A 26,785-nucleotide genomic window follows, 5' to 3' on the forward strand; every position below is an offset into this window, starting at 1 on the left:
CATATCAGTTGTGACAGGGCATCAGAGAACAAGATGCCATATTCTCAAGGGGTCAGGGTTCTGGTGAGGAGACAGGCCCCCCATTCAGTCATCTGGAAGGCAAGGGCAGCATCTGTGAGAGGTGCCCAGGAGGCCTTGCCGGGGTGACAGCTAACACTTGTAGCTCCTGGCAGCCTCTGTTGGTACCTTGATTTCCATTGACCTCTCCTCTTTCTGTGACTCTTGAGCTAGTCCTTGTCCTCATGTTGCAAGTGAAGCAGTGTGACTCCATGGGTTGAGTGACTTTCTTTGGGTCACCCTCTGGAGCTTGCTTCTCTGCACTCTTTGCCCCTCCTGTGGAGCTTATCCCCTGCAGGCCATGAATATTTGTTTCAGAGAAATGAGCCCATTTCCATAATCTGCCATGGGATTCTGCCCACTGTTTTATTGACCCATTAGTCATTGTCAAAGCTGCCATGGGCGGCTGGTATTGGTGACAAAGTAATATTCTCACAGTAGAGAAGAGTTGAAGTCTAGAGTTCGTAATTGGTAGGTCCCCAGGAATGTGAGAAATCCATGAAATGTGGAGGCTTTTTTGGTCTTAAAGGTATAAAGTCATGGGGTATAGAGTTTGAGGAAAATTTAGAGCTTGCCTCTATACACACATGTGGGTGAGTGCCTGTGTTTTGATGTTTATTCTGTGCTGTAATTTCATGTTGGAAAGCTGGAAAAACATAAAGGCTTGGACTTTTTAAACAGTCTACAGGTGGAAGTGGTAACTTCGATATTCGGTTTAATCCTGTTTTTATGTTTGTTTTTTATTTGAGGAAACCCAAAGCAGTGACTTGCACAAGAGCACACCAGCTGTGGCACAGAGCTGAATATGGACTTCTTTCTCTTCATCTTGCTGTGGCATCTCAGAGCTGCCTGATCCCTGGCTTTTTCCTAACTCCCTCCGTGCCCAGCCATGAGCCAGCACTCCAAGGTCATTTGGAGTGCTGACCAGTGTGACTGGGCAGGTTAGGACGTGACCCTAACTTGGGCTCATCATGGAGGTTGGCAGCTGCTGTTTTGTTTATTTTCTGTTTTGTGGTCACAGTTGCCACTTGCTGAACAGTTGCCACTTGGTTGGGTTGAGAAGGAAGGATAGAGCCTGCATAAGGCATGTCTGTGAATGAAGCAGCTAAATGCTAATGGAAAAGGTGTGCTGTACGTCATAATTATAAGCAAGGGAAATGTCTTCAGGAGGGACTGAAAAACAGTCAAGGATGCAGCCAAGTCACTCTAGCTGGTGTGATGGTCATGTCTCCTAATTGCCGGCAGGACACCTTAGCGGCGACAATTATCACACTCAAAAATGACAGTACCAAGGCAGGCAGCAGGCAGTGGATTATGGGGAGGACCATGGAGTGGAGTGGGCAGCAGGGCGCCTACTTAGTCATTGGTGACCAAGGGGCAGTGGTCGCTGAGAGGCCTGAATGTGAGGAGGGGTGAGCAGGTGGAGTGGAAGGTGACAGAGGACATCAGGAAGGGCATCGAGGGGAAGGAAGCAGAGAAGGAGAGACACTGGAGAGAAGTGAGCATATGAGAGGAGGACCTGAGGGAGAACTGACTGCAGGGTGGCAGGCAGAACCACTGTCTTCAGGTGTCCCTAGAAATGTATACGTGAGTGCTTGGAGCTCTGGCTGGAGCCATCCTTCCCTGTGTCTGGTCCAGGTCACCCCTTGTGGCCTGAGATGGTTTTGGGGGTTCCCAGGGTCCAGCGTCATTGCTCCCTGCCCTAGCTGGAGTGGAGCGCACACCCCGCCCCACCACCAGCTCTGGAGAAGCCAGCCCAGCTCACTGCTGTGGGTTCCCTGCTCTGGCTCTTCCCATTCCTCCATGATGCGGCCAACGAACTGGAGGAGGAAGGGACAGTGGCCCCTTGGAAGCAGTGAATGAGATGTTCATGGTTTCTCTTTGTATTACAGGGACATCCTTGTCCCTACTGTTTCCCTGTGCATTATGTGAACAGCATGTGGACCAGTGAAAGTGCTGGACACCCAGGTACCAGGGATCACTGCCCAAGATTCCTCCTTCAGCCTTGAGTTTCAGAGACCCTGTGTTTGCTTACTGCTCTTCAATGGCAGCGTCTGGTGTTCTAAATGCTTGCATAAAAAGTAGGAGGTGTGTTTGGAGTCATTTTCTTTTTATCATAGTGTGTGAGTCACAACTTAAATGGAGCCTTCTCAAGGTGGTAACGTATCCTATAGTCCCCTGCACCAATAAAGAAGCAAAACCCCCCCAAAAATAGCTTGCTGTGACACTAATCTGTGTTCTCTTCCACCAGACTCTTTTCCAGTTTCCTCTGTCACAACTGGCTGGCCCTTTTCTGCTCCTCTGCCTAAAAAAACACTTTCCTGCTGGGGAGGTAGCTCAATGGTGCCATGCCTGCCTAGCAAGAACAAGGTCCTGAGTTCAGTCCCCAGTACCAGAAAAAAAAACAACCCTACTTTTCTGCCTGGCTATTGCTTTTTGAAAGAATGAAGCATGTATGAGGGAGATGCCCAGCTTGGGCAGACATTCTAGCCAGCCTTGCGTGCTATGGGAGTAGCACCAGGAGCCTGGGCTGTCAGTGAGCCTGCCAGTGTGTGCTGGTGGGGGATCCTTTCTGCACATAGAGGCTCCACACTGTCCTAAAGACCAGAGAGCAGGCAGGACCCCTGTAAAGGCAAGATGGGCCCCCTCGCCTTCGCAGCAGGACCATCCCGGAGCTGTGATTAGAACATAGTGGACAGTTATTCCTGTTCTGTGTTCTCTTCCCTTTGCAGAAGACCATGTAACGTGTTTGAATGAGGCCTTGCGATTACATGGGAAGGGCAGGCTGTTTCTTCTCTCCCAGCCCTGCCCAAACGGAATATAAACATTTAAAAACTTCCTAGAGTAACTAATCCAGCCACAAGGGGCTCTTGGTGGGAAGGTTGCTGTTTGCATCTCTGGGTGCTGTGCAATTCAAGGCCCAGCATTTGCCACTGTCAGACCTCCCACCTGCCTGGTGTCAGGCAGGAAGAGCAAGGTGCTTGCCCTCCTGCTACAGGACCTCACATATTGGGGGCTGAAACAAGGCTGGGTGAATAGAGGTGGTTAGGGTGGATGAAGTCTTCTGCGCATCGAGAAGTAGGTCTCAAGCCAAAGGAAGGACAGATGGTCTTCCTGTGCAGCTCGTCTGAGGAATGCAGATGGTGGGCACCAGGCTCCCTCCAGGAGTGAGGCTGGAGCTGCCTCCTCGTCCTAACACCTGTTGCCTGCTGGGCAAATGGCTTGGAATGGACCCCGCTCAGCTGATGCAGTGCTGGAACGAATGTGGAAGGTAGAGCTGTGGTTGGCTTGTCCTCTGGTCTGTAATACTGAAGCTGCTGCTCTCCAGGAGCCTGTGGGGAGATCAGACAGCAGAATGGACAAGCGTGTTGTTCTCCCGGATTCTGCCCCAGGAAGTCTACCAGGGCTTTCTCCTGCTTAAAAAGCCCGGTCCTCTCCACTTTTCTTAACATCCCCTCAAACCCATCGGGCACAGAAGCACCTAAAGCCCAGGAGCTTGGAGTTACAGCCCAGTTGCTTACTCATTCAGCGAACACCCGCCAAGCCCTTGCTACTTGCCAGGTACAGTGCTTAGTGGGACGTGGTGGCGTTGAGGGGCGTGGGCCCTCTCCCCTCCCTCCTGGAGCTGGCAGGCCATGGCCGCCTTGAGCAGAGCCTTTCTCGGCACCCCTGTCCCACGCCCCACAGTCATGGCGTTTCCCATTCTGTGCCACACACCATCCATATCTTGGCATGTGTCGAAGTTTGCATCTCCCCATGTTTAATGCAGCCCAGGCCTCGGCTCCACCGTGGAGCACTGCGGCGTGGGGTCAGCCTGAGGGCATGCTGATCGTGCAAGTTACCCTAAAAGAACTCCCCTTTCCAGGTGCCTGGCCACGAGGACTTCGGGAGAAGCCAGAGATGGGCCAGGATATCAGACATGGGGCCCTCACTTTTCACTCGCTCCCTCCCTCCCTCCCTCCCTCCCTCCCTCTCCTGCCCTGCTCTTCCTTACCTGTCCCCTCCCCCTTTCCTTCTGTTTTGCTCTCAACCTCCTCTTTTTCTTCTGTTCCTTTTTTTTCCTCCTCTTTCTGCCTCTTTTCTCTTACTTGATTTTCCCCTCCTCTTCTCCTCCCTTCCTTTCTCCCACACTCTGTCTTGTCTCTCTGTACCCCCTCCTCCCCACATGTTGGCTTCCCACCCTTCTTCCTCCCTTCCTCCTCTTTGCCCACCTTCAATCCTTCGCACAGAGAGGAAGTGCTTAACTCCCCGCTGGGCTGTTCTGCAGGATTCTGGGTGGTACACTCTCCCTCCCTTCACCAATTGCGTGGCTTAGTGGTAGCCGTCGTTGTCCCTGTTTACCTGTGGACTTTCTTCTCGGAGTTCTTGGGAAGGGGAAGAAGAAGAGATTAGGTAGAGTGTGTGGGGCACTCTTCTTCCTAGAAGCCCGAGCCACGTGCAATTGTTACAGCTCCAAGCCCGCCTGCCTGTAAGTTAACGGATCCCCGCCTGGTTACCTAGTCACTGCTGTTAATAGTCACCTACAGCTTTTTAATGACCAATTACTGCTCTAACACAGCTTTGAAATCAGTGTTAATTGGTCAATGATATTTTTAACTTGACAAGGATAACTTTGAATATCACTTTCATCAATGGCTGTCATTGCGCCATATCTCCTAAATTAAGCTGATCAAGAAAGAAGATGGATCTCAAGCCACAACCCAAATCAGATGTAGGGTGTTTGTACTGACCACAAGAATTTGTTGTTTTTGTTGTTGTCGTTGTTGTTGTTGTTGTTGCCAGAAAGTTGTTTCAGGAGTGGACTAGGTAAGGAGAGAGGCTGTTTCGTCTGGTTGTGGTCTTAGAGTTTCTGGGCATGATCATTTGCACCAGTTTCTGGCCTCTGTATTTGGGGATTTTCTTCAAGTGCTTGATATCAATTTTAGTCCTGAAACTAGGCCCCCTCTGCCGGTCAGCTCAGATGTCCACTTCTCCAAGAGAGTAATCACATACCTGCCTAAACTTGTCTGTCATCTCCCTCCCCGGGCTGGGGCACAGGAGCATAAGGGAAAGAAGTTCTCCTGGCATCCAGAGCATGCGGCCAGGGGCGCTGCTTCACCCTCAGTGCACGAGACCTCACCCTAAAACAAGTAATGACCTGATCCACAATCCCTGCCATGCACAGTTGAGCAACTCCGCCTTGTAGTGAGCAGTGCAGCCATCCTTTAGCCATTGGTCCTTGTGCTTGTGCCCTGTGGGCAGATTTAATGGGGGAGCTGCAGCTTGGTCTGAGGGCCAGTGGTCACAGTAGACTCTGAACATTCCTGGACACACTGATGACGGGGTTCTCTGGATATAGCCGTCTGCTCCACAGTACCCTCCTGCTCCTGTAATGTGACCTTGCTCCCATCCAGGGCCAGGCTCCTCACATGGGGACAGTGGGAGATGAACTGCGCTCAGGTTGTTCCAAGACACTGACTCCTGATCCATGCTGGCACTCTCTTGGTGGCAAGAGAAGGAAACCCATCTCACATCGAAATTCATGGGTTTACCTCACCGAAAAGACCAAGGGCACAGCATGAATTTCAGGGGCTCAATGTCATCAGGACTCAGCCCCCCCATCTTCATATAGAGTTGTCTTTCAGTTGGCTGTGTTCAGAGTGGGCTGCAGAGGCAGATGTTGGTGGGCAGCTCTAGTCTGACACCCCTGGCTCAGCTGCCCTCAGTGGGGAAGGCTTCTTTTTCCTCCTATAGCCAACAGCATCATGGGATTGAGTCTCACTGAGTCAGTATGGTCTGGGCCCTACCTGCATCTACTCCTTGCTGTGTCTTGGTGGGTGTGGCGCTTCCAGGGCACACCTCCTAACGCTACGGCTTGGTGGTAGAATGAAGGAATTCTTACAGCAGGAGTGGAGATGGAATCACACTGGCCAAATCATGCCTCTGTGCTGGAAGGAGCCATTTGATGACAGTTACACATCTCTGCACCATGGTAGCTCACCTACAGCACAGTTGACATTTAGGACCAGATAACTTTTTGTTTGGTGGGTCTCTTGTGCATTGTGGGTCATTGAACAGCATCCAGGTCCTAGCTGGTAGACCCTCTCCCTAATTGTGTCAACCCAGGATGTTTGCAAGCATTGCCAAATGCCACCCAGGAGGCAGAACTGCTTTGGTGGAAAACTACTGCTCCCCTGGACACACTGATGCTGCTATAGTTTTATTTTTTTATATAAATTGGATGATATAACACAAGCTTTCTTCTTTGTCTCATAGACAGCTACTTCCTTACTCTTTCTAAGCATCTGCTGAGTATTTCCCAGTATGAAAGATCCATAACTTATGTAACTCCTCTGGATGGAGGGTATTTAGATGTATTTCATTTCTTGTTCATGGCAAACAAAGCTGCCAGACTTGTCCTTGTGCAAACAAACCTCTTTGCATACTTCTAGGTATTGCTGCAGGATTAATGGGTAAAAGTGGATATGCTGAAGTAAAGAATATACATTTTTTGTTCTAATAGGCCCAGCCAAACTGCTGTCTCAAAAGGCTGAACCAGTTTTCAGTCACACCAAGGTAACAGCTTGTCCCATGTCCTTTCCAACATTTGGGTATTATCAGTCTTCCATATCTTACCAAACTGATAGAGGGGAAAATTACATTTTGTTGATTTGTGGATATACATTTTCCATGTTACTTGTGAGGGTGATCAAATGTCTGTCCTTTAATTTTCTCTTGTTTTGTTGTTGTTTGTGAATAACTCATTAATCTCCTTTTCCTATTGTTCTGTTGCATTATTCTGATCATTTTGTAGGGATTAATGGGATGGTGAGCCTTTTGTTATATATGTTTCAGACTCTTGGTTAACTTTTTGTTTATGAGATTTATTATTTGTTCCTTTGTGTTCTGATCTCTAAAATCTTAAGAAAAGAATTTCTTGGTTGACATGCTGAAGTGATTTGTATTATTTCAGTATCGAAAGAACCCAGACAGGGCCGGGGATTTAGCTCAGTGGTTCCGCCACCTGCCTTGCAAGTGCAAGGTCCCAAGTTCAATCCCCAGTACCAAAAAAAAAAAAAAAAAAGAATCCAGGGATTCAATAGACATTCTTTCCATGGTAGAGCTGGAGAAAGAGATCTTCAGAATGTTTAGTAAAAACTCACCTATGGTCACACAGTTCAAAAGTGTCATCACTTTTCCCCCCCTTCAAAGTTTAGGCTTTTTTTCTTATACTACCAGAATCTCCAGAGGACAGAATAGAGACCAGTGAGTAGAAGGTGGACAGAAACAAGTTTTGAGTCATCTGTCTATTTATCTGTCTATTCATCTGTCTGTCCTTCTATAGTCACCCTATGATGGGCTAGATGCTGGGGATATAGTTACAAGTGATAGAGACAATCTTGGTTATTGACTAATTGATATAAGAAAGATTGACTGCAGATAGCTGTTTAGTAGCAGGGTGGTCTTAACAATACTGATCTGGACATCCCACCACAAGATCCAAAAGTAGGTGACCTATCATTTAGATGTTAGAAGTCCACTCAGCTACATTGACCTCTGGCCAGTGTTGGAAGGACTGATTGACATCTGAAGTCCCTTTCCAGGTTTGCAAATTTGTGAAAACTGCCAACTCTAAGACTTTCCAGGCCTACACTGTATGAATAGGAACCTTACCCACTGTTTGTCTTCATGAATTTCATGGTCACAGCACAGAAACCTACTTGGAGGCTGTCCTAAGGACACAAACCAGGGAAAGTACTGATTGCTCGCTGCCTTGCACTTTTTGGAGGGATCTGTCTGGACTCTTAGCAGCTAACAGAATCAGGACTAGAGACTGAAGATTTGTTCCCAAACAAAGGTGGCCTGGAATGGGGCTGTGCCAGCCTCAGCCTGACATTCCATGCCAGGTTGGATCTCCAAAGCCAGGGGCCTAGGTGCTCATGCAGTCCTCCTCATGTCTGTCGTGTTTATGTCCCCAGTCAGAGCCTGTCCCTGAGATTTAGACCCCGGTGTGCAGCTGTATGTAGGCTGTAACTTGCAACCTCAGAGGTGTTATTCACCTAACAGAAGACCAGCTCCACTGCAGCATGGCTGCTTGTCAGTTTGTTCCCGAAAGCCAAGAGCAGGCCAGCTTGTTTTACATTGGGTGGTGGATAGATGGACGAGTAGGTAGATGGGTAGATAGATGGGTGAGTGGTGGGATAGATAGGTGGATGAGACATTTTAGTGCAAGGCCCCAGCTCTCCATCTTGACTTTGAACTCTCAGCTCCAGTTCTCTCACCCACATGCACCCTCGTGTACTCCTCTTAGCAGTTTTGTCTTTGCATTCATTATCAAACTCTGCTCCCAGGACCAGGGATTTAGCTCAGTGGTACCGTGCCTGCCTGGCAAGTTCAAGGTCCTGAGTTCAATTCCTAGTGTTGCAGAAATCTCGGAAAGAAATACACAGAGACACAGAATTCAGATAAAATAATAAAATTTCTTCTCGGGAAAACCAGAAACCAGTGTGGTCAGTATCCGCGCCCCCTTTGTTCAGCATTTTCCTTTTTGTATCCTTTTCAGCCATTATCTCATCCCTAGTGGTCTTTGATATGTAAATACAATTCCAGTTCCTATTTGCAAGTCACAGACACAAGATAGGCCATATACATTGTAAATTCACCCTGGCATGGTAACTTTGTTAGGTTAATGAAGTTACGGGTTAGAGTCAGATAATCCTCACCTTAAACAAGGAGTTGCAGGAAAAGCAAATCTTAAAAGAAGACATTACTTATTTTACTTCTACAACTACCTTAATATTCAGTCTATTAAGTTATCTAAAACTTTTCGGTATCACTAGTACCAGAGGAAAAAACTCTACTCCCCACCCAGATGCTCCCGAGTCCTCCTCTTTGATGCTTAGATTTACTCCTATCTCTATTTCTTCATTGATTTTTATGGCTTTCCTCATTGTCTGTAACTGGCCTAGCCCCTATTAGGAAGTTTGACCTAGAGGACACATCAGTGAGCATAGGAGATGGCGATCTCTCTCTGCCCATTGGAGCCTGAAGTCTTTTCAGAGAAGAAAAATTAAACACATTAAGACAAAAATAATGTACAAATAAATTTGTAGTCATAAACTGTGTGTGTTATGAAGAAATACTAGATAGGGTTCTAGAGATTAAGAAGGGAGCCCTGTTAAACTGGGGCTAAGGAAGGGATTCTCTGAGGATATCTGCTACACCTGAAAGAAGATTTAGAGTTAACTAAGTAGACAGAAGAGAATATTCCAGGCAGAAGGGACACAAGCTCAAAGCCTTGGGATAGGAGAGCTTGGTGCATTGGAGGAACTGGAGGGATATTATGATGAGAGCAGATGTGGGAGGTGAGGCTCAGGGCTCTTAAGTTAGCTGGATCTGTCAAGTCGGTTTGTCTGTCTACTCAGCCACCTGTCTACCTAGTTTTGTTTGCACATGTCCAGTTGGTGGAGAAGTGCAAAGATGACATGGGGAGGGGAGCAGGTGACATGTCTGCACACTTGTCAGGATCCTTGGATACATTGGTTGTGGTTCTGATGGAGACTTGAACAGTTCATGTTAAATTCTGGATCTGCCACGTATCTTACTGATGGATGACCTCAGTTCACTAATCTCTCTTATCCTGTGGAAATTACAGTGTTATCTTTAAAACAGGGACCTACTTCCTCCATGAGTGGTCCTGAGCATTACATGAAAGCTTGTCTCTAAAGTATCTGCTGCAGTGCTGGGCTGCTCAGTGAGTGGACAGGACCCAGTGAGAGAAACTGCTGTGAGCTTATGCCTCCTTGGGTACACCTAGGAAGTTATGGATGTAGGTGTGGCATGGGTCATTGTAGAACAACAGTGTGTACTCACAGACACATGGCGTCCCAGCAGTCTTAGAACAATCTTCTTTTGCAGCAGGGACTCAGGACTCTGGAATGTTCTCACCTTAGGCCAGCAGGTTCAGCATTTGGACACAAGTACCTGTTGTTCCCTCCATTGCTGTTCAGGTTTAATTGAAGCTGGAAGACAAGCTAGAGTCTGAAGCTCTGAAATGCTGACTCGAGGTGGAAGGAGGCAGTGTGTAGAGACTGTGTGTTTATGTGATGAGTGCTCTCCCAAGGCCTGCTGCATAGGAAAGATAACATCTCACTTCTGGGTTTGAAGAAACAACCCTATGAGTTGGTGAATAAGTGCCTATTCTAGGTTGGCTGGTGTCTTGGCTACTTTTCTCTCGTTGCTGAGACAAAATACCCAACATCCAAAGTTAAAGAGGGAAGGGTTTATTTGGCTCACAGTTTGTAGAGGTTTTAGTCCATATAAGCTGGCTTCAAGGCAGAATGGCACATGGCAGAAGGGCAACAGTTCATGGCAGCAGAAGACAGCAAAAGTGACAAGAGACTTTAACAGCATCTTTCTGCTCCTTTTATCTTACTCAGACTACTTAGGGTGAGTAGCATTCACACTCTTAATCCTAGTGCCCTCTGGCCCGGCACCATGAATCAATCACATACTCTAGATCCATCCACCTTTGAAAATGTCCCCCCGCCCCCCCAAGACCACGCCCCTCATGAGGCTTTGAGGGAACCTCTAAACGCACGCCATAATTGCTGGGCTTTCTGACAGTTGATCTTTGGAACTCAAATGGTGCTGGTGTAAGGAGACCTTCACATCACCCTAAGTGTTCCCTGAGCCACTGCATTGTATATACCAAGAGCATTGAGTTAAGCCTTGGTTAAGTCTGATAATGAAGTAGACAATGTAGGGATGTTGCTTTAAGCTTCCGATCTTTCCCCCTCACTTCTTCCAGACAGAGAGAAACATTTCCATTCCAACCTTGAAAGATTTATCTCCTTGCTCTACACGGGCAGCCTCATCCCAAGAGACTGAATTCCAGCTTCTCACCAGGCTTCTCGACAGAATGGGAGTCTGTCAGACTGCTCGGCTGTCTAGAGTTGGAAGCAGCAGTTTGGGTTGGCAGATGTGTGGAAGCTGCTTTTCAGAGGCCAAGAGAGAAGGAGGATGTGGAAAATGTGTAGTTTGTTTATTGGGGTGGTGGCAAGTCCCAAAGGACAGTATGACTGCTAGAGCACAGGACAGGCAGAGATGGGGATGAAGAATTCAGCTCTGGGGCTAGGATGCTGGTGGTTTGCCTTGGTCCAGATGACAAGAGCAGGTACAGAGGCAGAGACTCCGGGAAAGACATGGAGGGAAACAAGCTTTGAATACCTCAGTTACCAGAGGAAGCTGAAAGGAAAACAACCTGCTCCTTGCAGTGTGTGCTTTAGCTAAAGGAAGTTACATGAGGTGACTGAGTCATTTACCAGGTCTCCCTGCTCTCTGCCCACTGCCCATTTTTGCATTAATCTATTTAAGAAGGAGAGACAGGAGAAACAGGTGCCCAAAGCCAGTGTTAATTGGAAGCATGTTGTTTATTGACCTCCTCCTTCCTTTTTTTTTTTTTTTTTGATACTTGAGATAGATGTGTTTTACCACTAAGGTGTTTTACCACTGAGTATTTTACCACTCAGCTGTGTTTTACCACTAAGCAACATCTCCAGACCTTTTTATTTTTATTTTGAGACAGAGTCTCCCTAAGTTTCCCCGGCTGGCCTTGAACTTGTGACTCTGCTTCAGCCTCCCAAATAGCTTGTATTACTCGTATACACCACCATACTTGGCTTATTGAGCCCTTCATATACATAGCTTTGATTCCTTGTCAGTAACTCATGAGGGGAAATATTTTCTTCTGAATTTACAAGGAGAGCTAATCTTCAGACCTAGATCTAGCACCTTTTAAGTTCTATGTTATTTTTAAAGTTCATACCATATTAATAGTACAGAATAATGAATTTTATTGTGACATTGTAATACATACCTACACACACATATTGGTCACACATATCTGTCTTAGTTACTTTCCTTGTCATTGAGACACAATATCCAACACCTACAACTTAAAAGAAGAGAGATTTGTTTTGGCTCATGGTTTGGTCCACAGTCAGCTGGCACCAAGGCAGAAATGTCTTGGTGCAGGGCATGACAGAAAGTTCCTCCGGTGATGGTGGCCAGGAAACGGGGGGAGAAGGGAGGGGTCAGGGAGGGAGACAGACCCTTCCAGGTTACTCCCCCAGTGACCCAGCTCTTTAGCCACGGCCCCCCCCAGCACATTCAGCTGTGGAGTGTAGAGCCCCATGATCTGATCACCTTCTGAAAGCCTCGCCTCGACGCTCTAGAGCTAAAGCGCAGCAGTAGCACACTTTGATCATATCCACCCCCTCATTGCCCTTCCTTACCCTTCTCTTCCCTCACCTCCTGGTCCTCTTCCTCTTTGCTAATTGTCTTCCTTTTACTTTCATATAGTCTTTTTTTCTAGATTCCACATATGAGAGGAAATGTACAATAGTTGTCTTAAGTTCTGTATTCTTTAAGAGAAAAATGTCACCTTTATTAATCGCATTTTCCCAAGAGAAGAGAGGATGTGAAATAATGGTGGTAACAATATTTGACGACGACGGTGATGCTGGTGATGATGACAGTGATTGATGGCGGTGGTGATGATGGTTGACAATAATGACGTTTGATGGTGATGCTGACGATGGCAGCTAATGAGAGCAGTAGCTGTGGCTGTCATGGTGCGGAGTTCTTCCCATATGCCCCTCAGTGCACCAGGTTCTCTCTGTGCTTTACCTCGCTGAACTCCAACAACACATGGGAAAGTTTTAATTACAGCTGCAAGAAGAAGCAGCAGCCAGTGTTTTCCTTGAACACTTTGTCTGCATTAAGAAAAATTACATAAAGAATGGTCAAGGAATCCTTTTATCACTGTGCAGAGAAAATTTTATACATGTCACAATTGGTTATCACGTATTCTTAGTCAAGGGCCTGGCAGAGCCTGGCGAACTACAAGCCCCTTTTGTCCCCAAACCTCTTTTGGCACCTTAGTTTTTATTCTTGGGCTGACTTGATATTTGCCTGGACTTGCAAAAAGGGTGTAGTTGGCTACTCTGAATTCTCACCTTCCCTCCATGTCTCTCCCGGAGTCCCTACCTCTGCATCTGCTCCTGTCATCTGAGCCAAAGCGAAACAGCAGCACCCTGGCTCCAGAGCTGAAAGTCCTCATCCTCTTCTCCACTCTTATGACTAGCACCCATCACCTGGGACTCCCACGTCTTTTCATGAAGAACAAAGATGTTATTTCTGACTTGGCTTCTGTTTGTCTCTGTTTTCAACGCTTTGGACTCTGGAGCCTAGAGAGGTGCAAAGCCTGCCTCTGTTATTTATAGCCATGACCTTAAAGCAAAAGAGTTAACCTTCCTGTGCCTCAGTTTCCTTATCTGTAAAAGGGCCCTCCTGACTGCCTCGGGTCTAGAGTTGGTTTGAGAACTAGGTGACAAACGGTAGGAAAAGTGCCAGGCACAGTCCCGGATAGGTGCTTCATAGGCATTTCTCTCTGCTTTGTCCCCATCTTTCTGTCCAACTGGAGAAGAAACAGTGAGGTGATGCACAGGCTGCAGCCTCTTCCCTTGCTGTCACTGTCCTCCGGGGTGGGCAAGGGCCTATGTGTAGAGCTGCCACCATTGTTTGTCAGAAAGCTCAAGCTCCCTCATTACCTCTTCATCCTTATCTTATCTGTTCTCTATCTGGTCCCAAGGCTAAGTAGTTTTACCTCCTCATCTTTTTTAATCTTCAAGTTAGCAGTGTGAGGCCCGGACTATTACTGTCTCCTTTTATGGACATGGGATCTGGCTCCCCGAGATGTTGACTTCACATCATGCAAAGGTGTGAACTCAAGTCTCTCTAGACTCAATGCCATGTTCTGCTCTGAGGCTTCACCTGAGCCACGTGCCAGAATTCCAGTGCCCTTGCCAGAGGCATAAATCGTGCAGCAGGCCCAGTCCTAGGTCTCAGGAGGGAATTTTGTAGCTTCTCACTACCCTCCCTTCCCAGGAGAAGATGCTGCTATTATGATTTGGAGGCATGCATTTCACTTTCATTTCTTGGCATCTCTGACATCAAGTCGGGTCTCACAGTTGATGGTGTCTCAGATTCTGTGATATATTGTGAGTATTACCAGTTATCACTCCATTCTTTCCTTTAATCATTCCAGCTGTCTATTAGTATCTTCCACATTAACATGTTTTAATTTGGAACTTCCAAGAAGTTGCAAGATTAGTAAAGAGAAGCTGGGGATGGTTAATTCAGTACAGCATTTGCCTAGCATGCACGAGGCCCTGGGTTGCCCCCCCCACTCCCCCAAACACACACAGAGAATTTCCATGTGCCTTTCACTCAGGTTCCCCCAGTGCTAAAATCTTACCTAACATAGCACTTTATCAGGAAACTGAGACTGAGACAGTGCTGTCAGGTTTGTTTTCATATTGGGGATGAGAAGATTGGGATCCCTGTCGTCCCTAATGTTGCGATCCTGGTGGAGGACAGCTCTGAAATCAGCAATTGCAAGGCCCTGGGGGTAGTGCTATGTGGGGAGCTCTATGAGGGATGCAGAGATGGTCCTCCACATCAGGCTAGGGCCATGGCAGGGAGAGGGACAGGTGGAAGGAGCCAGCTTAGTCTTGGGAGAAGAGGGAGCAGCCCATGCCAGGCATCAAGGTATAGAACAACTTGAAGTGTACACTCTTCCGTGTCTAGAGAGCTCACTGTGGCCTCACAACCTTGGCTTCTGTCTCCTCTTCTTGGCATGCTGCTTGCCCAGATATTTCCGGGGCTGGCTCTTTCTTAATGCCCAGGCCTTGGAGCTGAGGGGCTGTCCTCAGCACCCCCATCTGAATCACCTTCCTACCTCTTTCACTTTGTCTACCCCTTATCCTACTTTTATATTCTTTAGAGCACTCATTGCTTTCTGAAATATTTTGAAATGTGTATGTGCTTATGTGTTTATTACCTCACATTCTTTCATAAGCATCGCCATTTTTTTTGCTGTATCTTAGGACCTTGACTCTCACTTGTCCATAAATATTTATTAAACGAATGAATAGGCAAACGCCTGTGTATATCAGGGAAACTCAGTTTGCCTGTGTCCAAGTTAGAGCCTCAAAGGCATGATTGGAAAGACACATTTTTTAAATGATGACATTTAAACCAGGTGTGGTAGTGCATGCCTGTTATCGCAGCACTGGGTAAGCTGAGGCAGGAGAATGGCGGTGAGTTCAAGGCCAGCCTAGCATACAAGGTGATTTTAAGGCCAGCCTGAACTATACAGTGAGACCCTGTATCAAAAAATGTTTTTAAATTTTTAATTAAAAAATAAAAAGATGACATTATATATTTCAGCTTCTAGAGGTCAGTGTGTGTACCCATGTGAAGACGCAGTAACTTCTTGTTAGGCTCCATCGGAGGTCAAATGAAGACCCTGAGTGGAGCGCAGGGCTACTTCTGGGTTGCGGCCATACCCAAGGCCTGAGTCTTTCCCTGGGAGGCCCCATGATCAGCTTCTGTTCTCCATTTTGCACAAGGGTTTCCTTTATGTGTTATTTTTTTATCTTACACATTTTACAAAGAAAATTGAAGTGATAACTTAATTGAATTGGAAAGATTTTGTCTCATAAATGTGCTGATAACATGAAGATGATAGATGTCCTGTCATACGGCCCCTCCTCAGGCAGCTAGAATCTTGGTAAGCAGTCTGTGAGAAAGCCAGAGACTTTTGGTACTTGAAAACTATTGCTAATAACATCTGAATATCTTTATTGGAATTAAGAGGCAGGACTCATTTAAGAGTTGAGGGACTTAATTAAATGGCAAGCAGAAATGGGTAGTCATTTAACTTGACTGTTGAAACAGCCCATGTAGTTAGGAATGGGGTCTAAACTTTGAGCATCCCTGTGCCAGTATCTTCCCTTCTCTCTTATCATGGATCAGGCACTGTTTTAAGGATTGGAATTCAATAAAGAGAAAAAGTAGACGAGACTCTTATCATCGAGTTAGGGTTGGTGAGTGGAAAACTAATATTAATCCACCACATAAATAAGTGCAGAATAACCATGGGATGCCCACCCACAAAAGAATGGATAAATGAATTGGGGTACATTCACACAGTGAACACTGGACAGAGAGAACAATAGCTCTTAACTACATGCAACAGTTGTGGATGAATCTCATAAATGATATTGATTGAAAATAAGTAGAGATGAAGACACAAAACCAAGACATTCCCAGTGATTGCGTTTACCTAAATTCAGAAGCGGAGGTGACTAAGCCATGCCACTGGAGGTTCCACCCTAAGTGTCCTCTCAGTGTGGTGCAGCACACTGATGTGGGCTACTTGGGTTATTGAAGCTTAGAGTGAAAATTAGGGATCAGGAAAGGGCAGAAAGACGGATTATTAAAGACAGTGTTGAGATGGAAGCCAGGTGTGACAGGTCCCAGGGAAGATGAACCCTAATACTCATTGGCTCAACAGATGTCAGAGTCAGAGTGCCCCTGAGGACCATTGCCTCTGGATTATCACCCGTAGTGTGAACATATAATTTTTAAAAGCATTGAGTCTTTTTAGCTTTGCCCACAGTGATGAAGGGCCGTGAGCCCTGTGTTGTGGCTTGAACCTAGATGTCCCTCAGAACCTCATGCACTCATAGGTGGGGCTTTTCAGAGCTGGCTGGATCCAGGCTTTGATGCTGGGATTGAGGCTGTAATGGCGAAATTAAGAGTGCTCTCCTGTTTGTGGGTGGCACCACCCAAAGGGTAGTGGGTGGAATATAAAGGGACAGAAGGAAGGCTGGCAGCTCCTGTTGCCGTTGCTTGCTACTTGCTGCCTTTTGTCTGCCTTGCTATGAACTCTTTCTCCCCTGTGATGCTCCTCTGCCATGCCGCCCTGCCTTGGAGCCAGCCAACTGAGGACTGAAACCTCTACAAACTATGAGCGAAAATAAACCTTTCCTCCTTCAGCTGTGGGTGTTGGGTATTTTGTCTCAGCAAGGAGAAAAGTAACTAAGACACCTTGGTTGCATGGGTAGCACCACTGCAAACTGATTCCGTTGGGAAGTTCACTCCATTTGACTGAACAGTGTTAAAAAAGAAAACCACAGGAGAATAGAAAATGGAAGTAGGCAAGGACTGGAGATAAAGGCAGACGGAGCAGAGGAACAGAGACAAAGAGAGACAGACAGACATACTAGCCCAGCTTAATCCTAGGAGGCCAGGCCACTTCTACCCAGAAAGTGTATGTCCTGAAATGAGTGTCTCCAAACTTCATGGGCATGGGGATCTGCTCTTTGCTCTGCCAGTGTTTGTTACTGAGTTCCTTTGCTATTGTGAGCATCTTGCTGCTTAACACTACATTTTTTGGTATTGTTTTCTTTTTTTGTACACTGTTGACATGAATAACCATCTCTGTGTTAGCCATAAAGCTTGATGTATTTTCTGCAGGGCCAACTTGGACTTCTTAAAAGCACCAGGCATTTGGAGCCACTGTCCTAGCCACATCCTGCTACGATCTTCAGGGCCAGGCTTCAGGCGTGAGCCAGATACCTTTTTAAATTATTTTATTTAGTGTTTGAGTTATTTGTTTTTTTAATGCTTTCGTCTATCAGTTACCCTAAGCTAGGTTTTGGTGTTGTAATGAGCAGTCCTCATTGCAGTTTATAATAGGTTCATTTCATGTCTACTCTCCACCCTGCTACACATTTATCTCAGGTCAGCCATGGCTGTGCTGTGTGGCCTCTATCAGGATCTAGAATGGAGAAGCAGCCCTTAGCTGGGTCAGGCTGCTCTTGTGGTGAAGGGAGAAGAGATGATGGCTGTGGTGGCAAAAGCTTGTGCTCAGAGTTGATACCCCCCACTTCCGTAAGACACACTTGGAACTCATGCTAACAACCCAGGAAACGTGGTCCTCTCACGGTGAGGGACCCTGCAGAGGGAACCTGGACTGTCTGGTGGAATATGATGTAGTTTACCTCAACAAGCAGTGCTCTCCCGGGGATTTAGCTCAGTGGTTCACTGCCTGCCCCGAAAGCGCAAGGACCTGCGTTCGATCCCTCGTACCAAAAACAAGCAGTGCTCTCTCATCTGGCAAAGTCAAGGAAGATGGTTAAATGTTATGTAGCCTTTAAAATGAACCAAGAAGGAAGGGCTGGGGATTTAGCTCAGTAGTTCCACCGCCTGCCTCGAAAGCGCAAGGACCCAAGTTCGATCCCCGGTACCAAAAAAAAAAAGGACCAAGAAGGGCCGGGGTGTAACTCAGCGGTGCCCCACCTGCCTTGCAAGAGAAAGGTCCCGAGTTCGATCCCCGGTACCCAAAAAAAAAGACCATGAAGGTCGTTATTATGTATGCCAAAATGGAGGAAAAAAAGCAGATAACTAAAGAGGATTTATAATTTAGTCCCGATTTTAAAAAACTAAAAAAGTTTGAATGTTTATGTTAACATAGGTAGGAAAATAAATAAAAAGATCCTGACCAAATGTAACAACCCTACATATCTCCAGAACCCAAGTGGGAAAGGTATCAAGTTGGCTGCTTCTCAGTGCTAGTGATTGTCACCATGCAAGATTCCTGACTCTGCTCTGTGTTCCTAGATTTGTTTCTTGTTGTTTTGATGAAAACCTGCATTTAAATGTTAAGACCTCTTATTTTTAAATGTTAGAAGCAAATTAAATTGTTAAACTCACATGGAATGACAGTTTGCTACTCTGATAGGAACCAAATTACTTACTTTTCCTGGTGAGATTTTGTCTGTATTTTCTCACTTCATGTCAGAATGAAGCATTTCTTTTTGACAAATAATAATAGGGAAAATAAAGCATTTAATAAAACGACAAGAATATTTTAGCTATGAGAATTGCTCTAGACTTTGTAGTTCTCTATTCAGTTGATCATTGGTGCTTAATCACAAGAGCGACCCAAAGCATTGGCCATACCCAGAGCTGCTCAGTTGTGAATAAAGCTGCCAGGGACCAGCCTGGGCCTAGGGTTAGGAGAGGCTGACCGGGGAGGAAGTCCCAGCAAGGGAAGCCTGGGTCTTTGTTGGCGCCTTGCTAAAGTTCACCATCAAGATTCTGTGCTGGCCTTTGTGGACACGAAGCCCAGAGGTGTCTTCCTAAAGATAATTCCATGACTAGAGAGACCCTTAGAGAAGCTAATTGACACCTTGACAGCAAGAAGAGCCCTTCTGAGAGCCAGTTCCAGAGCAGCTGCTGGGTAGACTCAGATGAAACACATCATTTCCAGGCTAGTAGTCGTCCGAAGAGCAGCCACCACAGCCTCTCCATCTGCCAGGTGGGCCTTCTGCCTGTTAAGGGCACAGGAAATTGCTTCCAGTGGGAGGAGCATGCATAAATGCACGTGTCAGAGGAGCTATAGTGTATACACGCTGTTGAATATGCAGGGTTTTTTCCTCCCAACCATAATTCCCTGCCTCATCACCCATCATGCAAGTGTGATTCTTATGCATTTCCCTAAACAAGTAATCAAAACAAGGTTTTAAGCTGTATTTGAGCTGCAAATAAGTTTAGTATAAAATGCAATTATTTGCCTCAAAAAATCAACAGAGATTATTTGGATATTTGAAAGGTTTGAATTACCCTTGATCAGAGTAGAGTCCACTCCAAGGGTGAAAACAAGCTAGGACTCAGGCCTAGCAGATGGTAGCCAGTTTCTTAAAAGAAAGAAAAAGAAAAATTTTTTAAATGTTAAAAGCATACATACTTATTATAGAAAATTTGGAAAATAAAAGGAAGTTAGAAAGAAGGCAAACAAATGACTCATGGTTCCCCACAAAGACACAATTGTAGTTCATGTCTCCTTAGTTTTTTCTCTATGCATTTTTCTCTTTAGATGAACTTCTGTGAAGTTCTGTATCTTGTGTTCTGCTTCTTAATATAACATAAAAATTTTATCATAGTATTCAATACCTTTTCTCTCCTTTTTTTTTCATTCATTCATTCGTGGCACTGGGGATTAATTCCAAGTCCTTTGCACTGAGCTACATCCCCATTCATTTGTTCATTTATTTATATTTTGAGACAGAGTCTCACTAAGTTGCTCAGATTGGGCTCAAAATTGGAATTCTTCTTCTTCAGCCCCCAAGTATGCTGAGATTAGAGGCCTGCATCACCACACCCCAGCTCATTTAGGTGATTTCTAATTCTTCAGTGTCATAGGCAGTTATGGGAGCCATACTGTCCTTCAGGCCTGTTCTGTATTTTCAGTTCCTTTTCTAAATAGATTTGTGGTTGGAGGAGATGGCAGAGTGATATTGTGGAAAGGGCATAGACTTTTAGAGTAAATAGATACAAATTCCAACCCTGCCCCTACTGTTTCCAGGCTCTGTGACCACAGACACCTTATTAACTGCTTGTTCCTTACTTTCTTCATTTGTACCATGAGATCAGTGTTACTTAACTTACAAGGTCATTATGAAATTTTAAATAATGACTGCAGTTCCCAGTCTCTAGGGGACACTAAATTAGTTGATATTTCCTCTGCTGTAAGGAACAGAAAACATGATTGGCAGAGACCCTGAATTCAGACATACATCTGAGCTCTGCCCTGAGAGATCTGTAACCTTGGGCAAGTTAACATTTCTGAGCCTCAGTTTCCATTTGTAAAATGGGGATCATGGAATAAACTTCATAAAGTGGTTATGAGGAGTGAATGAAATTAACAATACGATATCATATGGAAAGGACTTTGTATGTTTCCTGTATAGCATACTGTAGTTCATACTTAACACATGGTAACCGTGATTGTTATGAGTACTGTTACTACTTTTATCATTCTCCTTATTTCTATCTGTGTTATAAATGAGCTGTATGAAAGCTGCTGTGGGAGAGAGGTTTATCTCACTCCGTTTGTGAGTAGTGATGGCAGGTCTTAGGAGCTTCCTGGAGGAACCGATGCCTGAGCCAGTCCTTCATGCTGTTTTGGGCCCAGCCGGGCAGACAAGGAGGGAAGAGGTCCCACTGGAGCGCGTAGCCCCAGAGAGAGATAAGTCAGAGAATAGCAGGGCACGGGAAGAAAGGGAGGGGAAGTGGAGAAATGACCAGTGGCCTCAACTGGTGCAGGCCCAAAAATCACCCAGTTAACTGAGCCATGGGAGATGGTGAGGAGGAGAGTAGTAGATTATTAGATTGTGATTTCTTTGTGCTGTTTCCTCTGGGGCTGGAGCTTTCTTTTTCATGTTTAAGTTATCAGTCCACAATGTAAGCATGATGCTCTGAGTCTGAGCTCTGCAGCATAATGAAAAAAATTTAACTTTGATGGAACAGTGGAACACCATGTATGGAAGTAAAATAGACTCACTCTTCCTTAGGAAAAAAGTTGACCTTTTGCACATAGTTTTAGAAAATAATTCTAGCTGTGTTACATAAGGTTTAAGTTTTTCCCTGAGTTGAACAGAGTCAAGAAATAGTCAAGTAAAACCCTTTTTCTAGCCAGGTATGGTGGCACACACCTGTGATCCTGGGACTCAGGAGGCTGAGGCAGGAGGATTGCTGGGTGTTCCAGGCCAGCCTGGGGTCCATAGTGAGCTCAAGGCCAGCCAGAAATACACAGTGAGACCCTGTCTCAAAAAGAAAAAACAAAACAAAAAACCTTTTTCTTTTTCAGAGTGTTAAGCATTCAAGAGAACTACTTTTGTCCCCAACATCCTCTGAGTTGTTTCCCAAACTCGTAGCTGGCAGCATGAGGCCAGGTAGTGCTCATGACACAGCGATAGCTCACAGCCTTCTTTCTGGAAGTTTATTTGTTTATTTGTTCATTCATCGATTCATTTGTATTTCGAGCCAACCAAGGTTGCCATCAGCAGACGCATGCTGGGCCCCTTCTGTGCCCTGGGGATTCACTAACGAGGCCAGACAGATAAGATACTGTGCTGCTCCGGAGGAGGAGTGTGCATTCTAGTGAATAAACAAGGGAATGAGTAGCATTGTGCATTTATATAGCACTCAGTTCTGGGATCAAAATGAAACAGGCTGATATGTTGGAAGGGCTGGGCATGCTCAGTGGGGCCGCTTTAGGTGGGGTTGTCAGGGAAGGCCTCTCTTCATGGCCTGCAGTAGGAATGAGTCCTTGAGTTTATTGGCAGCTGGGCTGAGTGAATCAGACTTCACCATTCCCAGGTTCACAGTTACTATAACAGCTGCCTGTGGTGTATCAGTGTTCTGAGCTTTACGTTTGACCATAGAAAACTTTAGGGCCTGGTGGGGGAAACGTGCATTATTGGGGTAATTGCTGCCAAGTAGACCAAACCACATTCTTTTGGGAAGTTGTGTTCCGTCCCTGGTCCTTCTGGATCCTTACAGCAGAGGCCCCCACCCCACGCCCAAGTAGTTACGTTAGTTACCTCTTGGTATCCACAGTTCTGGGGAGCCTTTGTCAGTATAAAAAAGAATAGAAAGGAAAAGAAATGTCTTGAAGGGAAATAATAATCTACATAATGAGTCTCCTTACTCTGCTTTAATGTCCACTACTTGGAATACGCCCTTTAGAAAGTCTTCTAATAGGAAAATAATAAGAATTGTAGAGAACAGAGGCCCTGAACTACTTTCCCCATGTTTTATGAAAACAAATTCAGAGCACAGAACTGTTAGGGAAACCAACCAGGGAAAATTTAACAGCCCAGGCCCTGACTCTGTTTAGACTCTCTCATTCCAGCTGTTTGCATTCTTGATGTTTGTGTGGTGCTTAAGGGTCACTGTCTGCTGCTTGATTTGCTTGCCAGAATCTGAGGTCCTTGCATTTGCATCCTTATAGTTACCTCCCACCGTCATTCTCCTGCCAACCCTAAGCGAGGACTGATGGGAAAATTCATCAGGTGGCATTTATTTTGTCATGTGACTTGTGGGGTCTGGTTTGGATCCACCTGGCCCATGGGATGGCTGCTAGGATCGGGTGAGACAGTAGTCCTTGTAGTCCACTTGCTCAGGGGCTCCTGTGGCCCCAGGAACTTTTTATGTGTGATGCAGACATTAGTCAGGGCTGATTTTCCAAAGAAGGTAGAACTTTTCTTGGTGATGCCCAGGAGCGCTGCCAAGCTGGGCTCACACCCGGGGGCACATGTTGGCACAGGTGTGGGCTGCATCTCCTCCCTGGGCCCAGGCAGTAGCTCCCAACGCAAGGTGGTGGGTTATGATGGAGCTCACAGACAGGCGTTTCTATTCAGAGAGAGGGGAAGGCACGAAGACAGGAACAGGACACCATTTTTAGTACAAGGAAATAGCGACAGCTTGGTGTGAGCAGAGTGCGTGACATTCCCGTGTGTAAGGTGTGCTGCCGCCTGTGAAGTAGAGCGTGAACACCTGGCTGCTTTCCCCTCTGCCAGCTGCTGTTTTAGGAAGTCGCCTTTGTTGCTCATACTGTGTTCACACTCTTGACTGCTCTAACACCAGCACAGCGTGGAACTCAGGATAACTGAGGGAGCTTCTTGGAGTCCAGATTGTGCTTGAAAGGATGCTAGAGGGTCCTGGGCCTCTGGCCTGCAGGAATGTGGCCGTTGTCCTAGGGCACGTTCTACCTGGTGACCTTGACTGTGCCCTTTCACTTCCTCAAGCCTTGCTTTCTTTGTCTTTGGACTTAAGGGGTAGGCTAGAGTATCTTCAGTGATCAAATCCAGGCCTAACATCTCTCAGTGTAGGAAAGGAAGGCATCAGACCTGAGAGTTTGAAAGACGGCTTGTCTCAGCTTAGAATGAGGATGACAGACAACATGTCTACAAAGAAGAATTTTTTTAAGTTAAGGAAGTCCTGTGTTATTTCAACATAGCCAAATAAGTGTGATGTATTTCTTTCTCCTTGCTTCTCTTCCTGTTTTTTCTTGCTCTTCTTTTATTCCTTTCCCACTCTTTCTTTGTTTTCTTGCATTCACTCACTCCTTCATTCATTATACTTAGCCTCAGAATACCCACAAGGCGCCGCCTGCTGGCTCATTGCTGGGATGGAGCAGAGGATCTAAGCCCCTGCGTCCCCGTGACACGGGAGAGGATCATCCTTCAGACACTGTGAGGCAGTGTGTTAGCTATGGTGAGGGGAGCCCCAGGGCAGTGGAGTACAGAGGCCACTGTCTGTACCAGGCATAGGGGTCATGGGTCTTATTTAGGCACATTGTCGCCTGAGTTGAGTCTCAGGCCCCACGTCTAAGCTAGGCAAGCAAAGAAAGTGAGAGGGTGGGTGGGCTGGCAATTAGGACACTGTCTCTGTCCCTTGCATTGAGGGGCAGTTGGTTCCATTCCTTTCCCCATCTGACCCTGATACCTTCCCCATCTCTGGCTGTTCCTATCCACAGTCCCAGGATCCAGAGGCTCTAGCGGTGCTAGAAGCAACCAACATTCTGGTCTACTGCCACCCCCTTTCCCGTGCTGGAGGAAGCCTGAAAAATGCATGTCCTTTTTTGTTAAACCATCAGTGTAACAGAGCTGGCCTTTCAAACTGATCTGGAGGCTACCCCTCTCCCCAGCTCAGCTAGGCTCCAGTCTTCGTCCATTCACTGGCGAGTATGGCCCTGCCTGCATGGGCTCCTCGCTCTGGTGTGGCAGAGAAGAGCCTTGGACTTAGGAACATGTGACAGCTCTCCGCCTGGAGCTGTAGTGGTAATGAGAGTTTACCATTGACCAGTCTGGATAGCCTCAGGGATTCTGCTGTGGTTTGTCTCAGAGGGTGTCTGCTCCATGAATCAGGTAGTATCCAGGCAGCTCTAGGAGGCCATTGGGCAGGTAGCTCACTGCAGGCCTGACAAGACAGGTGCTCTCTAGATCCTGGGTCCTGACTTGCTGGCTCTCTGCCCTGGTGCCTGGAAGGTGTAGCTTGCTGGCTGAACCATGCAGCTGATGTGTGAGTTGGGGGAATGTGGGTTACATCCAGATTCTCCTCCTTGAGTTGTATAGCTCTGGGCCAGCATCACCTCTCACAGCCTCCTAAGTAGAACAGGGTATCAGTTACTTCCATTGATTGTTCTGAAGGTCATGGAGGGCATAAACTAGTGCATGGCACAGGGATAGACCAACAGATGTCATATCATCCCAGCGCAGATACCTAGTTGCTCAGCACCTATGAGCTGGTTAGCTGGCTGGCTGAATGAATGAATGAGTGAATGAACAGACACCTCAAATAGTAGATAAATGCATAGTTCTTCCCGAGGTACCTAAGCTAAGCTTTTTACCTGCACAAAAGTGCCCTCAGTGTACAGTTCTTCCAGAGCTTCCCTTTATAAAACCCTCAGCTTCCTCCCCAACCCTCAGAAATAGTAATCACATATCAGTGGCTGACACTAAGCATGGCACTCACTATGTGCCAGGCTCTGGATTGAGTGTGGTACCGATAAAACCCCTGTGAGTCTGGGACACTGGAGGGAAGCCTGCCTCCTACCTGGATCTGCAGGTGAGAGGTGGAGTCTGGACTGGCAGGGCAGCGTGAGTGTGTTTGGGAAGGGAGGGAGGGCACTGCAGCTAGTTTGCACGCACTCCCTGCTGCTCCCACCGCTCCTTCTGGCTGCTTCAGCCTCTGAACATGCAGTTGAAACAGTAGCTTGTCCCATGTGTTTTGAGACAAGGGACCTCCTTTCAGCTCTTCTGCTTTACATTTTAAAACCACAGCACAGTCAGTAATTGCTCTTTATCATTTGATGGCATATTTAATGTCTTAACCTCCTTTAATTGGATGGATAATTTAGGATTAATCCAGTGCTCCAAGAGGCCCCCGTTATGTGCTTGCTAAGCAGAGGAGAGAAGCAAGGAGCTTATGGAGAACATTTCTGGAAACAAGAGCTCGGAGTAACTGGAGGGGATTTCCTGCAAGTTTTCATGGTGCTGGAGTTCCCAATGGCTTTTCCAGGATCTTTGGTTTTCTCTTTCTGGAAATGGTAGTTGGTTGGCTTAAAGGTTAAGTCTCAGGACCCAGAAAGCAAGTCAAGATACTATGGCTATGGAATGAACATACTGAGAAGAAAAGAAAATAAAAAGCCAAACAAAAAAAGTAGCTCCTGCCATCACTGCCATGGGAACCAAAGTCCTTCAGTGTGATGAGTACTCATGCGGTCAGTACGTGCCTGATCCATTCATTCCCTCAGCAGATGCTAATTGCCAGGCAGTTGCTGAGTAGACACCAGGAGACACAGCCCTCTCACCCTTGGCCTTGTTGGAAACTGGCAGAATCTCAGGAAGTCATGTCCTAACTGGGAGGCTGCCATGTGTCCTATATATCAAGGCAAATATGAATTAGGTGAGATACACATGAACAGTACCAGGCTGAGATAGATGGATGCTGCATCTCGCAATAGGGAAGATCTTGGCAATGGAATCTGAACTACTCAGAAGCTATTGGTAGAAGTTCTGTCTACCTGAGAAAATGCTGAATGGGCCACACCGTCAGGTCAGCAGTATTTCTTAGATAAATGTTAAGTTAAACTATGTGACAGTTTCATTTTTTCTTTTTTTAAATCAGAGCAGCAGCAATTGGGTCTTACATGTAGGCATTACCTCCTTTCTTTTCTTTTTTCTTTTTCTTCTTTTCCTCTTCCTTTCTCCTTTCCTTCCCCCTCTCTCCTCCCCTTCCTTCCTTCTTTTTTTCTCTTTTCTTCCCCCTTACTCTTTCTTTTTGTACTGAGGATTAGACCCAGGGCCTTTGCACTGAGCTGTGTCCCCAGCCCAGCCCCCTTTTAGATTTTTTATTTTGACACAGGATCTCTAAGTGGCCCAGGCTGGATTTGAAATTGCCATCCTCCTGCCCCAACTTCCCAGAGTTCTGGGATTACACATACTTGCCACCACACCCCATAAGCACTGCCCTGTTTTGAAGGTGG

The 26,785-nt window shown here is 46.3% G+C and overlaps 1 protein-coding gene across 17 annotated transcripts in view; it reads left to right on the forward strand.

The window, feature by feature from the left end:
- The window catches only part of Snx29 (sorting nexin 29), a 543,288-nt gene that overhangs the window by 387,648 nt on the left and 128,855 nt on the right, over nucleotides 1–26,785 (forward strand). The window contains exon 20 of one of the 17 annotated variants that reach the window (XM_087208916.1): nucleotides 807–7,025. The exons of the other annotated variants lie outside the window; for them this stretch is intronic. Within the exon in view, the coding sequence (XP_087065042.1) occupies nucleotides 807–860 (54 nt within the window). The 3' untranslated portion in view covers nucleotides 861–7,025. Of the gene's footprint in view, nucleotides 1–806; nucleotides 7,026–26,785 lie in introns of those variants that run through there. 17 annotated transcript variants of the gene reach the window in all.

The sequence above is a fragment of the Heterocephalus glaber genome, unplaced genomic scaffold (genome assembly GCF_053883595.1).
Source record: "Heterocephalus glaber isolate CG9 unplaced genomic scaffold, H.glaber_assembly_v1.0 deba00000943, whole genome shotgun sequence".
Lineage (NCBI taxonomy): Eukaryota > Metazoa > Chordata > Mammalia > Rodentia > Bathyergidae > Heterocephalus > Heterocephalus glaber.